Source organism: Pongo pygmaeus, chromosome 9 (genome assembly GCF_028885625.2).
Source record: "Pongo pygmaeus isolate AG05252 chromosome 9, NHGRI_mPonPyg2-v2.0_pri, whole genome shotgun sequence".
NCBI classification, from domain to species: domain Eukaryota; kingdom Metazoa; phylum Chordata; class Mammalia; order Primates; family Hominidae; genus Pongo; species Pongo pygmaeus.
This window is the reverse complement of record NC_072382.2, coordinates 127780423-127794663: the sequence shown is the minus strand read 5'-3', so window position 1 is coordinate 127794663 and position 14241 is coordinate 127780423. Positions and strand designations below refer to the sequence as shown.

At 39.7% G+C, this 14241-nt stretch overlaps 1 protein-coding gene across 7 annotated transcripts in view; it reads left to right on the top strand.

The window, feature by feature from the left end:
- Positions 1-14241, top strand: part of CDON (cell adhesion associated, oncogene regulated) — a 100919-nt gene that overhangs the window by 78996 nt on the left and 7682 nt on the right. For all 7 annotated transcript variants that reach the window (XM_063671596.1, XM_063671595.1, XM_063671594.1 and 4 more), the window contains 2 exons: positions 1276-1556; positions 4244-4323. In XM_063671596.1, the coding sequence (XP_063527666.1) occupies positions 1276-1556; positions 4244-4323 (361 nt within the window). The remainder of the gene's footprint in view (positions 1-1275; positions 1557-4243; positions 4324-14241) is intronic.

Here is a 14241-nt window from a genome sequence, read left to right as displayed (position 1 = left end):
TTCATTCAGTCATTTATTCAAAACATAATCATCGTCTTCTGTACACCAGGCACTGTTCTGGACAGTGGAGATGTAATGGTAAATAAAATAAACACCACGTCTGCCCTCTCAAAGTGTATAGTTTAGTGAGACCACAAGCAGGTGTACTGAGACTACACACCTGGGCGAGAGCACACAGTAACGCGGGCAGCTAAGGAAAGGAGGGACACCTAATCCAGCCTTGGCAAGCTCTCCTACCTTCGAAGAATTTATCCAGACTCCAACAACAAATCCTGTACAGTTTGGACATTCTAGTTTCTCAGAGATATTTTACTTTTTCTAAATATGTCTGGTAGATGTGCCTCTGGAAATCAGAGTTTTGAGGCAGTCATTTATATGCTTTTAATAGAAGAAAATAGAAGGCTGGGCAGAGTGGCTCACGCCTGTAATCATAGCACTTTGGGAGGCCCAGGTGGGTGGATCACGAGGTCAGGAGATCGAAACCAGCCTGGCTGGCACGGTGAAACCCTGTCTCTACTACAAATACAAAAAATTAGCCGGATGTGGTGGCACGCGCCAGCTACTTGGGAGGCTGAAGCAGGAGAATTGCTTGAACCCGGGAGGCAGAGGTTGCAGTGAGCCAAGATCGCGCCATTGCACTCCAGCCTGGGCAACAAGAGTGAAACTCCATCTCAAAAAAAAAAAAAAAGAAAAGAAAAGGAAAGAAAATAGAATCGCGTTTTGCCTTTGGTACTCCACACCTTCCAAGTTGGCTGTAATGCCTAAGGAGCTATATGAATGATCAGTGACTGTATATACAACTCCATCCTTTTACTTAACAGAGTTGTTTATTGCACTTAAAATATGCCACCTAAAGCTAGTCTTTTGTTGTCATTTTATGCAGTTTTTTCCAGCACTTTGAAGTATAATATATAGGAGTTTAAGCACTTTTTCCTAGTATTGCCAGTACTCTGATAGTTTCAGCTTGCCCAATATATTCATTCTCTTTTGAGTAATTTCTCCCTAGTTAATTTTTCTTCCCGTTAACAGAATCATAATTAACTCAGAGTTCACAGCTATCTCTACACTGTATGGAAAATAATAGCAGTAACTTTATTAAAGCATGTCTTACAAGTAGGCTTTAAGTGAACATTTTTAAAATGTTTTTATTTTAGTCTATTTGTAGTTTCTTAGGGGTTTTACCTGTAAGACCTTCTCAGCAAGAAGATTGTCCTTTTTAGTGTCTTACTGTGTGTGTGTGTGTGTGTGTGTGTCTTTTTTGTTCTCTTTTAACAGAATATGACCCACCAGGATATCTCTACCAAGGATCAGATATTAATGGGCAGATGGTGGACTACACCACTCTCTCAGGAGCAAGTCAGCTAAATGGAAATGTTCATGGAGGCTTCCTAACCAATGGCGGTCTCAGCAGTGGCTATTCCCACCTTCACCATAAGGTCCCCAATGGAGTCAATGGAATTGTGAATGGGAGCCTAAATGGAGGGCTTTACTCCGGGCACACCAACTCTCTAACCAGGACACACGTGGATTTTGAACATCCTCATCATCTAGTGAATGTAAGAGATCTAACTATAAATAAAAGCCCCTCTGTCCCTCAGAGTGCCAAGTACCAGAACAGGGACAGCATGCTTGGCTTTGTTCAGTACAGAAACCTCACAAGTTTCCTTGAATGGAAGCAGCATGGATCCATGGCAGCCCTTTGATCCAGAGTAGTCTTTGTAAGTTGTTTTCTATTGCCAGGTAATAGTTATGTTCATCAGTTTAGTTTCATTTTAAAATTATTTAACACTGAAAGTGGAATACGAGCAATGAACAGACTGGAAGTTCTTTAGGTGAAATGGAAATACCACTGGACATAGACTAGACCAAATACTTTAAATTTGATTTATTGAGAGCAGGGTCTTGAAAATGCAAATGCCGGGAAGAGTCAGGCAGACCAGGAAATTGTGGGAGTGAGATGGTAGCACTGGAGGCGATGGCCATCTGGAGAGCACAGACACTGTCTTCAGGAAGCAGCTGCAGTTTGACATTTACAGTCGTCATGGGCTGCGGGCCCAGTGTTGCCAAATTTTCTGATTTTTCAAAACCTCTGTAAATCCAAGTGAAATTGACAGATTTTTACATGCTGGCACCTAATTCAAATTTTTGAAAACATACGTAGGCCATGCCAAACATCTCTGCAGGCCACCGGGTTGTGACTTCTGACCTTTCATGGGCTTCTTTTGTTTGTTTTGCCCAATATGTTTTGTTGTTGTGGCTGGTAAGCTTTTTACATTTTACAATGTTGTATTCTTTAGCCACACAAAGAGTGATAAACCCTTAAGACAACCTTATTTCGGAGATCACTAGTTGACAGCGTTGAATTTTTGAAATGGGAGTAGAATGACTAGCATATTTTAGACTTATGCTGGGGTTCTCTGCACTAGAAAGTTTGATTTATGACATTGGATGCACATCTATATTACTTTTGATCAAATAGATAATTCGTTTAATTGATGGAATTAAGCATTCAGTTTTTGTCATTGTTCCGATTACAAATAAATTTACCATGACCCACAATGTGCTACAATTTGAAGAAGCTTAGAGGATTTTTTTCCCCATCTTCAGTTTATTAAAGATTTGTTAAAATCTATTTGGAGAACAAAACTAATATATACTCATATTTTAAAGCTAGAAATTGAATGGCTTTTATGTGACCTAGCTTTTGTATGTTGCGGAATAAATATTAATTTGCTTTAATGCATCTCATTACTAAAAGAGAATCATGATTTCATTGTTTTGTGTGGAAAGATACAGCATGTATTCAGACTTTCTGAACTTTTTTGGTCACCATTCCTAGTCCAAACTACTACTATTGTCCAAGAAAACTGAAGGAGAGAGCATTAACGTTTGAATAGCACACATTGTTTCCATAAGAAGAAAACATAAGGCCAATGTTTACTCTAGTGTTTGAACACGGAACCTTGGGTTTTTTGAACAATGAATTTGTATTTAAATAATAGGCTCCCCATTTGGTGTACAATGTCAGAAGTTATCTGTGATTCTAAACTATTCGTTTTCTTAGTTTTCTGGGTGGGGGAAATAGAGAAATTTTGAAGTGTTAGTGACCCTAAAAATCATTGCACTGACTTCAACATGTTGAGGGACTCGGAGAATCCCTAACCCACAACGTTACCCTGCAGGTTGTGAACTTCATTTTCTGAGCCTTTCAGGTTTGCCCTCAGATGGAATATAGTAGAGGAGAGTTCTTTCTCTCGATATGTTCTGAATAATTCCTGTTGCTGGTTGGATCAGAAACACTGAAGGAAATTTTCAGCACCTTTGGTTTGCTTAGATTCTGGCTGCTGTTATGAAATGAATGGAAATGGAAAGTATTCTAGGAAAAACAATTGCCTGAACTTTTCCTAACCTTGGAGGCCTGCTTTGGGTTTGGGTGCAGTGTGACAGACAGCCTCTCCCACCTTTTATCAAATTCAGTTCTGCTGTTCTGCTGTTTTTCTTCTGAAAGCAGAATTCTGCCTCTGACTATCAGGCTAGTTTAATTTTTAACTTCATTTTTGAAGAACCTTGCTCTCTGTCAAGTGAACATTTTACAATGAGGTATGTGTTAATCTGGGCATTTTTCTTAATTGCTGGGCAGTTTCCGCCAAAAGCAACATCCAAATATTAACACACCCCCTCCAAGTCATTGCTGGATGAAGATCTACTCCATCTGGAAAAATATAGCATGCTTTAAAACTTAGCGTTGTCAAGTGAACAGACGTCATCGAAATAATTACAGGAAAATGAAGAGGAGTTTATCATGTGACATCATCTACACAGGTTTTACACCCTGTTTCTCCAACTGGCATCACATGAAATTCTTCCCTGACTGCCGAGAAAGGAAAAATGAACGGAGGCTATAACGTATAATGTATTTTGAGCCCACTAGATTTGAAGGGAAGTGACTAAACTTTTCCCTTCATTTATTTACCTTTGTCTAGTACAGAAATACGTAGGAAAACATGGCAGTGAAGTTTTTGGAATACAGTTTAGCATAGTGCAGGACTCTCATTCACTCCTTTGTGAATATGGGTCAGTGATATTCACAATGACATTGCTCTGGGAGTTGGTTAGAATATACCATGTGCCCATTTATGGTTGACATGGCTCATGTGTATTTGTGATTATTTGGCTGCTGGTCTGTGGGCACCTTCAGCATTCCTTCTTCTTTTCTTTTTCTCTGACGCTTATTCCTGTCCAGGGTGGTGGAATGTACACGGCCGTGCCTCAGATTGACCCTCTGGAGTGTGTTAACTGCCGAAATTGTCGAAACAACAATAGGTATGTTAATAATGTACCTGCACAAGCTGTTGTGAATAAGGCATATGCATCCTTTTATTTTTCCCTTCAGCAAAGGAAGTTCTTGGAATTTTACCTAGGATATAAAGTTCAGGATTTGCAATCTTAAGTTTAAAGCTGTTACTAATTTTTTGCCTCTGCTTTCCAATTTTTATCTCTTTGTGCCTCGGTTTCTTTAGCTATATAGAAACAATCTTAAAGGCTCTGTTTGTCACTGAAATATTATTATAAGGCTTCATGTTTTTGAAAATTTTAAATTAGAGTCATTCTCTGTTATAAAGACTTTATCTTTTCTCACCTTTTATTTTCTACTCTATGTTATGGGATGCTATGAGGATGAATGACAGTGTGTCTGAGTGTTGGGGGGAGGGGGGAACCCTCTGTATATAGTATTTTTTTTTCATAGTAATATTACTGAAATTTTCCTACCAGCTTATCCAGTGTTTTTTTTTTTAATTCTTAAAATCTTGATTAAGTAGCAAACCCTTGCTTTGAATTTTGTGTTTTAATTTTAAAAGTGATATATACTCACAATATTTCAAACAAGATAGAAATATGTAGAGCAATGTGCATTTAACACGTAGGATACTCAGCACACTTTCCTACAACCTCTCTCTATATTAATCCCAAAGGATTACCAAGCTTTTTGTTGTATTAAAGTTGTTTCAGAAATCTTAGTTCTTTCTTTTTACATAATGATGTTATTGAATTACGTGTTGTCAAAAGTCCTTCCTTGTCAGTCCTAAACTCTACAACCAAAAAGATTATATCATAGTTAGTACATAAAATAACTGGAGTATGGGTTGGAGTTTAGATATTTTATTATTGAAATGATGTTTGACCTATATATTTAAAATGGATTAACAGGTTAAGAGTTGTCTCTGGGAGTTATTGAAACCAGAACTTGAAGAAGGATCAGGCCAACCATCAAATTAAAAGTACATTGTTTCAGCCTGTGTTTTGAGAGTTACAGAACAAAAGCAACAAAGCCGCTTGGAGATTGTTATCATTTACTTAACCCATTTCAGGGTGTCTATAAAAGAGCCATCTGCTTATTTTATGTACTAAGGTTTGCTTGTTACGTATTTAGATTCTATATGACCCTGGTTTTGAAAATGTTCATAACATTGAAACCACATTTTTGTCTTGAGCTTTTCATGGACCTTACCATAGTTTGTTAGGCAACATGCTGAAGACCTGGTAAAGATGGTTTATGTACCTGGCGAGTAATCAGATGGATTTAGTTACAAGTGGTCTTGCTTAAAAATTTAACGTGTTTTCTTTTGTGGTTCTTGGTCATCAGCAGATCTTGATTCTCCTGGACAACAGAATGGTATAACGACGGGATCTCTGGTCTAAGAATAAGTAGACCTGGGCTCTGACATAGCTTAAACCTGTGATCTTGCGAAAGTTACGTAATGTTTCTGAAGCTATTTCCTTAACTGAAAAGGGGAAAATTGTCCTAGGTAATATAAGATTGCTCCCAGCATAATCTGACGGTAGTCTCTGGCAATTTCCTGCCAATCATGTCTTTTTGATGAAGTATCATCTTAATATCAAGAATACATCCCATTTCCTTAGAAGGACTTATATGACCTCTGCCATTTAAATGACCTTGGATTAGTGGCTGTTTGTATGTGTAGTGTGTGTGTGTGTGTGTTTGTGTGTGTGTGTGCGCGCGTGTGTATGTAGTATTTTAGTATTTGAAAGTTTTTATTATACAGTTTTTTTTTCCTTTAAGACAATGGACAATTGTATTTCTATTAATTTTCAAGTTAATAACTTACTACATTTCATGTGTGTGGGTTTTACTGTTATCTGGGAATTTAGATGAATTCTCTTCAGCTTGGAACACCAGATTCTTTTTCTTCCTGGTTTAAATTTTCTTCCTCATGAGAATCTACCTGTTTAGCACAAGTCTTTACTTGCCTGCATTGCCTTCAAGGTTAGCCAGTGTCTCACCTGGCTCCCAGGAGCAACTGTATGATTTTGACACTTAATAATTGGACAGATAAGTATCAATAAGTACCTACCTTCAGCTCTAGAAAATTTGAATTATTAAATTTAAAGATTTTAAGTCTTTTCACTTTGGAATTGAGAACAGGTATCTCCTCTTAAGATCTTACAAATGACAAAATTTGTAAAAAGCTGTGAATGCTGAAAGGTAGATGATACGTGGTTTACTCTCAAAATATAGAAAATTGTAGTCAATTTATGCTTTTAGAATATTGACATTGTTACTATGAATGAGTTTGCATTTCTGAATGTCAGCTGAAATAGTATAAACATAAAAAGAAGCATGATTTCAATTAAGTTATATGAGGGCTATCAAGTGGGCCTCATAGGGTTTTTGGCTGTTCAGTCAAGCAAAACAAAACACACATTTACTGAGCACTACTCAGGCTCTGGACTAGGTTCTGAGGTGTTTCCCTGTAGAAGGAATGTAAGAACAGTCGTGGACGTAGAAAGATAATGTTTACATAAGAATGAATAGGCGACTTCAGTGGTTCTCAAACTTTAGCGTGCATCACTTGAAACACTTAATAAAAACGCAAATTACTAGGCTCTACTCCTACTCCTATTCTTAGACCAGAGTTTCCGATTCAGCAGGTCTAGGGTGGGGCCTGAGAATCTGCATTTCTAATGAGTTCCCAGATAGTACTGATGCCCATGGTCCTGGGACCATGCTTTGAGAACCGCTGGAATAATTTGACCCGCTGTGAAGTGTAACTAGAGAATAGTAGGATATTGAAATTGGAAAACTGGACTGAGTTCATATCATGGATAACCCTGAACGTCCAAGTTTAGTAGTTTATTTAATAAACAAGTCCTATTAAATACTATTTATTAAATAAGCAAGTTTATTTAATAAACAAGGCCCTTTATTGAGTGCCTGTCATGTACTAGGTACTGGCCTAGGCCCTGCATTCAGAGAGTCCATAGTCTAACAATAGTGATTCTCAGATAGAGGTAGGGATATAGTGAGTAGAGTTTGAAGAAGCACGTTGAGTTTCATAATTTTATATTTAAAGAATAGAAAAAAACTCTATGTCTGTAATGTCTATGTATTCAAGGGTATGCAATTTTTATATTAATCAAAAGGGGATATGGGTTAAATATTGAGAAACACTGGGGTAGCAGCATCATAATTGTTGCAAAGCTTGTTAAGAACGGGAATGATCTGTTCAGAGATACGCTCAGGCGGGATGAGAGATGGCAGTGCACAGGAGGGAAGGGAGGGAGGGGACCAGTGAGACACGGGTAGAACAAAGGCCTCAGCCTTCATGAGGGAATGGGGATGAAGAGGAAGGGATAAGTGAGACTGCAGACGTGGAGTCTTTAGGACTTGGCCATTGACTGATAGGGATGTAGAAAAACAGAAGATTCCAGATGCGTAAGAAGTTTCAAAAATGGACGACCTGGGTGGTAGTCATAGTAATAAGAAGCTTAATAAAATGACACATCATGGAAAGGTGGTGAATTTGGCTTTAGAGTTGAAGTATGAGTTGATGTCTTAAGGAGGAAGATGAAAATGCTGGTCTTGGGCTCAGGGTGTAGAATGGAACTGTGATACAGATTTAGGACCATTTTAAGCTCTATCCAAGTAATAGAACTTAAAAACAGATGAGACCCCAAAGGAGACAATATCCTTGGCAGATTGCTTATTTTTATATATTTAATTATTTGATCCATTTATTTGCTTTTATTTCTTATGTATTTAAAGTGATTAGACATTCTTTTTATAAGACATCATATCTTTTATTATTTTTTCTTACTGCCTTAATACATCTTCAGAGAATAACAGAGATGGGAAAAGGAGAATGATAAAATAAGGAGAGTAAAAAAGAAAAAGAGAATTCTCTCCCTCCCTCCCTCCCTCCCTCCCTTCCTCCCTTCCTTCCTTCCTTCCTTCCTTCCTACCTACAAATGTTTGCTGCAGGTCTGTAGTGGGCCAAGCACCAAACTAGGTACTGGGGATATGGCAGTGAGCATAACAGGCATTGCTCCTGCCTGCGTGGAGCTTACAGTTTAATAGGAGAGACATATCTTTTAAGAAAATGACATAAATCGGCTGGGTGTGGTGGCTCACGCCTGTAATCCCAGCACTTTGGGAGGCTATGGCAAGCGGATCACCTGAGGTCAGGAGTTTGAGACCAGCCTGGCCAATGTGGTGAAACCCCGTCTCTACTAAAAATACAAAAATTAGCTGGGCGTGGTGGCAAGTGTCTGTAATCCCAGCTACAAGGGAGGATGAAGCAGGAGAATCACTTGAACCCGGGAGGCGGAGGTTGCAGTGAGCCAAGATCATGCCACTGCACTCCAGGCTGGGCGACAAGAGTGAAACTCTGTCTCAAAAGAAAAAAAAAAGACATAAATCATAAAAATGAATATGTAATTAAATCTGGATGCTTTAAAGGAAAAGTAAAGAATGTGGTAGAGAGGAAAGCCCTCTGTAAGCAAGTGGCATTTTGCTGAGCTCTGAAGATTTATAAAATTAGGTCTAAGGGAAGGAGATAGGTTTAGAGCTTTCCAGGCAAAGGGGACCATTTATACATAATCTCTAAAACAAAATGCCTGAATCCTCAAAGAACTTAAAGAAGGCCAACATAGCAGAAACATAGTAAGTGGAGGAGTCGGAATTAAAAGGTGAGTGAAATCAGATCACACAGAGCCATGGCACGCACATCTGTGGATGGTTTTAAGCAGGAATTCGTTTTTTCTTTTTTTTTTTTTTTTTTCTGAGACGGAGTCTCACCCTGTTGCCCAGGCTGGAGTGCAGTGGCACGATCTTGGCTCACTGCAACCTCCACCTCCCGGGTTCAAGTCTCTGCCTCAGCCTCCCAAGTAGCTGGGATTACAGGTGCCCGCCACCACACCCGGCTAATTTTTTGTGTTTTTAGTAGAGACGGGGTTTCACCATGTCGGTCAGGCTGATCTTGAACTCTTGACCTCATGATCCACCCGTCTTGGCCTCCCAAAGTGCTGGGATTACAGGCATGAGCCACCACGCCCAGCTGAATTCGAGTTTTTAAAGAACACTCTGGATGCAGTTTGGAGACTAAATTGGATGGGGCAGGAGAGGATACCTGGAGACCAATTAGATGGCAGTTGCAGTAGTCCAGATGAGAAATAGTAGACTAGCATAGTTGTAGGGAGAGAAAGAGAAGAATTTTGAAAGATTTAGGATTTAGAAAGAGATGAGTCTGAGGGATTAAAAAAAAAAAAAAAGACCAAGTAATTGGTTGAAGAGGCCAGTGGAGGAAGCAGTTGAAGGTGATGTCTGGGTGTCTGGGCGCAGTCACTGAGGCAGAAAACACTGCAGGAGATGAAGAGGAGCTGCTACCCCACAGTGTACTTCTGGGGAGTTGTCCTCTGAGATCTGGTGGTGCCTCTGCAATTCGCCTTCTTTATTCCACAGACACTGAGAACTGTTGAAGTCTTGCGTGGGGCCTTTTCCATATGGACTCTTACCTGCCCTGTGCCCTGCCACTCCAGGTTCTTTTTTCTCTGCCTTCTTAGTTGTAAACTTAAGCATATTTCTTGGAGTGAGCTTTTAAGAAACAAGACATTGCCAACCCTTGACCCCTTTTATCACCCATCTATTTTAGTAATAACCATCTGGAGAGAAAACGTTGCCTCTATTATGTAAATGAGAGTATGATGTGAAAAGTTGAGAACAGGTGAGGGGAGGGTGCACTGTATAGATCTGTGGGGAGGTTTTAGTTGATTCTGGGGCTCTTGTGACATGCTATAAATGACCGCTTGCCTCACTGGGTTCCATTACCTTGAATCCTTTTTAGTTTCTTTTGATTTTCTTTTGTTTTTTTGACAGAGTCTCACTCCAGTACCCAGGCTGGAGTGCAGTGGTGTAGTCTTGGCTCACTGCAAGGCTGCTTCCTGGGTTCAAGCGATTCTCATGCCTCAGCCTCCCGAGTAGCTGGAATTACAGGCGTGTGCCACCATGGCTGGCTAATTTTTTTGTATTTTTAGTAGAGACGGAGTTTTGCCATGTTGGCTAGGCTGGTCTTGCACTCCTGGCCTCATGTGATCTGCCCGCCTCGGCCTCCCAATGTTCTGAGACTACAGGCACGAGCTACCGTGCCTGACCCCTTTGCAGTTTTTAAGAGTAATATGTAAAGCTCACTATGAACGCCTAGAAAGAAGCATATTTAAGGCAGCTTTGCAGAGAGCCAGTTCCTTACACCAGAGACCTAATCAAGAAATCCTTGTGCCATTTGGGCATTTCAAGAGTTAAATGGATTTTAATCAAAAAACATCAAAAACTTTCTACCCTTCTCTTCCCTTCTCCTGAATTCAAAAGGCAGTAATGCAGTTCTGGATATGTAATCAAATGTGGCTTATTAGTTGCTTGGCTAGTTTAATGGAAAGGGATTGACATTAAATCTGGTCTTTTTTAGCATCAGCCTTGATAATTTGTAAGAGAGAGTAGAGAGGACACTGATGAAATTCACAGATGAACGAACTGAGAGATCCCATCAGGAAGGAATGAGAAATTAACCTGAAGGGTCTTAGAGAGACTGGAGATGAACAGGAAGTCTCCCAGCGAAAATCAGCTTGGAAAAATTATATAATTCATCTGGGAAAAAAGTACAAGTTACATGGCTGATAGTCAAGAGAAGTAGTAAAACTATTGGGAACAGTGCTTTAGAGAACAAAGATACTACAAATGACTTCAGAGTTCTGTGTAATGACAACCTTAAAAGTCTGTGTGTTGGATTTGGGAATGCTCTTTCACCAACTTGAAACCCTCCATGGATGTCAGATGTCCTCTGATGACAACAACATGTAGAGATGAATATGAGAACATTAATTATCATTATTATTTTATTTATTTATTTACTTATTTATTTTGAGATGGAGTCTCGCTCTGTCACCCAGGCTGGAGTGCAGTGGTGCGATCTTGGCTCACTGCAAGCTCCACCTCCCAGGTTCACGCCATTCTCCTGCCTCAGCCTCCTGAGTTGCTGGGACTACCGGTGCCCGCCACCACACCCAGCTAATTTTTTATATTTTTAGTAGAGATGGGGTTTCACCATGTTAGCCAGGACGGTCTCGATCTCCTGACCTCGTGATCCTCCCGCCTTGGCCTCCCAAAGTGCTGGGATTACAGGCGTGAGCCACCGGAGAACATTAATTATAATAGTAGTTCTTTCAGGCCTAAGGTTTGATCTACCCGGTTGGTTTGCTAAGTATTAAAACAACAAGTTATCCAGTTCACCTGAGCTTTTTCTTCAAGCAGAAAACAGGCATTCAGCTTCTCTTCCATCTAGGGTAATCTCCCTATTTCCCTAAGAAATTCAGAGTGCTGTGTTGAATTTTAAAAATTGATCAGTGCTTTCCTTTTGGGGAAGTTATATGTCTCCTACTTCTAAGATGGAGACCTAGGGCCTGTTGTCAGGAAGTCAGAGAGTCCAGCTTTTTGTCTTTCTTTATAAGCTCGTGTGTGTCTGTCAACTTACCATGTTCAGGAATACACTCAGTCATTTGTTGTCACTCAACATTTACTGTCATGTTTTATGTGACAGCAGCTGATAAATTAATTCCTGAAAGGAAACTCCCAGTCTAATGCTGCGGTCATCGCGGCATCCAACAGAGCGGACATCAGGAAGGGAAGACGGCCGTGGCCCTGGTGCGATGCTATCAGGGTTCCTGAGTTAGTAACTGACAAGCTCCCAAAAATAAGAGCTGGGTCAGCAAAATGACACAGTGACAAGTGGAAACAGCAGAGGTGAGTGGAATTTTAAGATAAACTACCGGCCAGGTATGGTGGCTCACGTCCGTAATCCCAGCACTTTGGGAGACTGAAGCAGGCAGATCACGAGGTCAGAAGTTCGAGACCAACCTGACCAACATGGTGAAACCCCATCTCTACTAAGAATAGAAAAATCAGCCAGGCATGGTGGCGCGCACCTGTAATCTCAGCTACTCTGGAGGCTGAGGCAGGAGAATTGCTTGAATCTGGGAGGCAGAGGTTGCGGTGAGGCAAGATCGTGCCACTGTGCTCCAGCCTGGCGACAGAGCAAGACTGTCTCAAAAAAAAAAAACAAACATAAACTACCACCAAGATGTAACTGTTTCAGAAGTCTCAAGAATATATGCATGAGAATAAGTATCACACATCCAAGAAATTCACAGATAGTTCTTTCCCTCTAGGCATAATCAAAAGAGGAAACTTAATGCAAAAATTATATAATCATCTAATCAGAGTAATTCTGTACATAATCATGCTTAACAAATATTCAACTGTGTAATCAGAAGTGGAATATTTGGAATACATTCTAGAAAATATTTCAGAGGTGCTGTATAGTTTTACAAGAATATTCTTCCAAGCACAATCCTACACTACTCTTCCAATCTTCTGTTTCCTAGTCTGTGCTATTCAGAGTGTTGCTTAAAGAATATTTTATTATTTTTTGTGATACCACAATAGAGTCATTTTCCTATCTTTCAGATTGGTCAGACGGGCCTTTCCTGTGTTACTGAAAGGTATCTTAGTAAACTAACAGGTCCCAGACCGCCTGAGGTTTTACAGAACAGCTTAGATTTTTGTATTAAGCAAGATGCAGAGAGCTCCATTTACTCAATGTTTTTAAACTTAAGATTAAACAAAGGAGTTTTACTGAGCTAGAGAAAACTCAGTAAAAATTTTATTCCACCTTAAGCCAGTAATAACTGCATTTGAAAGACTATTTGAGAAGCCTAAGATAGTGAAGTTACGAACTATTTGCATTATATAAACTGTAAAATATGCATTGTGAGAGCATTTTATTGAATGTCATATGTTTGCAGACATTTGTCCTGTTTTCTTATTTGCTACCTTAGATTTGTCTCTTAAGTTTACATATGTACAGATATGATTTTTGTGATCATCTAATTGCTTTGGAAATTTTAACTAAAGCATTATTAGTAAAATATTTGTTTTCACGGGCTGGGAGTGGTGGCTCACCCCTGTAATCCCAGCATTTTGGGAGACTAAGGCGGGCAGATCACCTGAGGTCGGGAGTTCAAGACCAGCCTGACCAACATGGAGAAACCCTGTCTCTACTAAAAATACAAAATTAGCTGAGCGTGGTGGCGCATGCCTGTAATCCCAGCTACTCGGGAGGCTGAGGCAGGAGAATCACTTGAACCTGGGAGGCGGAGGTTGCAGTGAGCTGAGATCATGCCATTGCACTCCAGCCTGGGCAATGAGAGCAAAACTTCATCTCAATAATAATAATAATAATAATAATAATAGTTTTCATATGTCATATCTGGTTATATTCAGAACAGACTATATTCCTTTTTAGCAGACGATGTTCTTTATGCCTGTATCTCAACATGTAAACCCCTAAGTTAAAGCCATTTTTATGCTGACACATGTAGACATCTGGAATTGAACTAAAAGTAATATAACTGAATCATTTACATTTGGTTAGCTAATTGGTTAATTACTGATGATTATGAGTTAAGATTCAGTGTACTAGAAAATTTTAAATCAATGTGGTTTATGCTGAAATTCAGGTTACAGTTGCTTTACAGATCTAACTCCCAAGTATGTTGCTGTCAACACCACTCTAGTGACTGAGGGTCATAGTTGAATCAAGTAAACACTGCTATGATCTCCTGTTTTACTTATCTGAAAAACAGATGCTAAAGAGTAGGTAATAGGAAATTGTACTTCTCTCTTGCTAAATATCTGTAATTTCTTTAAGAAGTGTGTGTATTTCATACGCCTGTTGGCTCCCAGCACATAAAACCTGTGTCGACATGCTGATGACCACACTTGTGGTTGGCCCTTGCGCCTCTGTCTCGCCCGCTCCTCCAGTCCTGCCCCACACGTAAAGCTTCACTGTCACTCTGACAAAAGTACTTTACAAACTATTAGTCTGCCTTTAG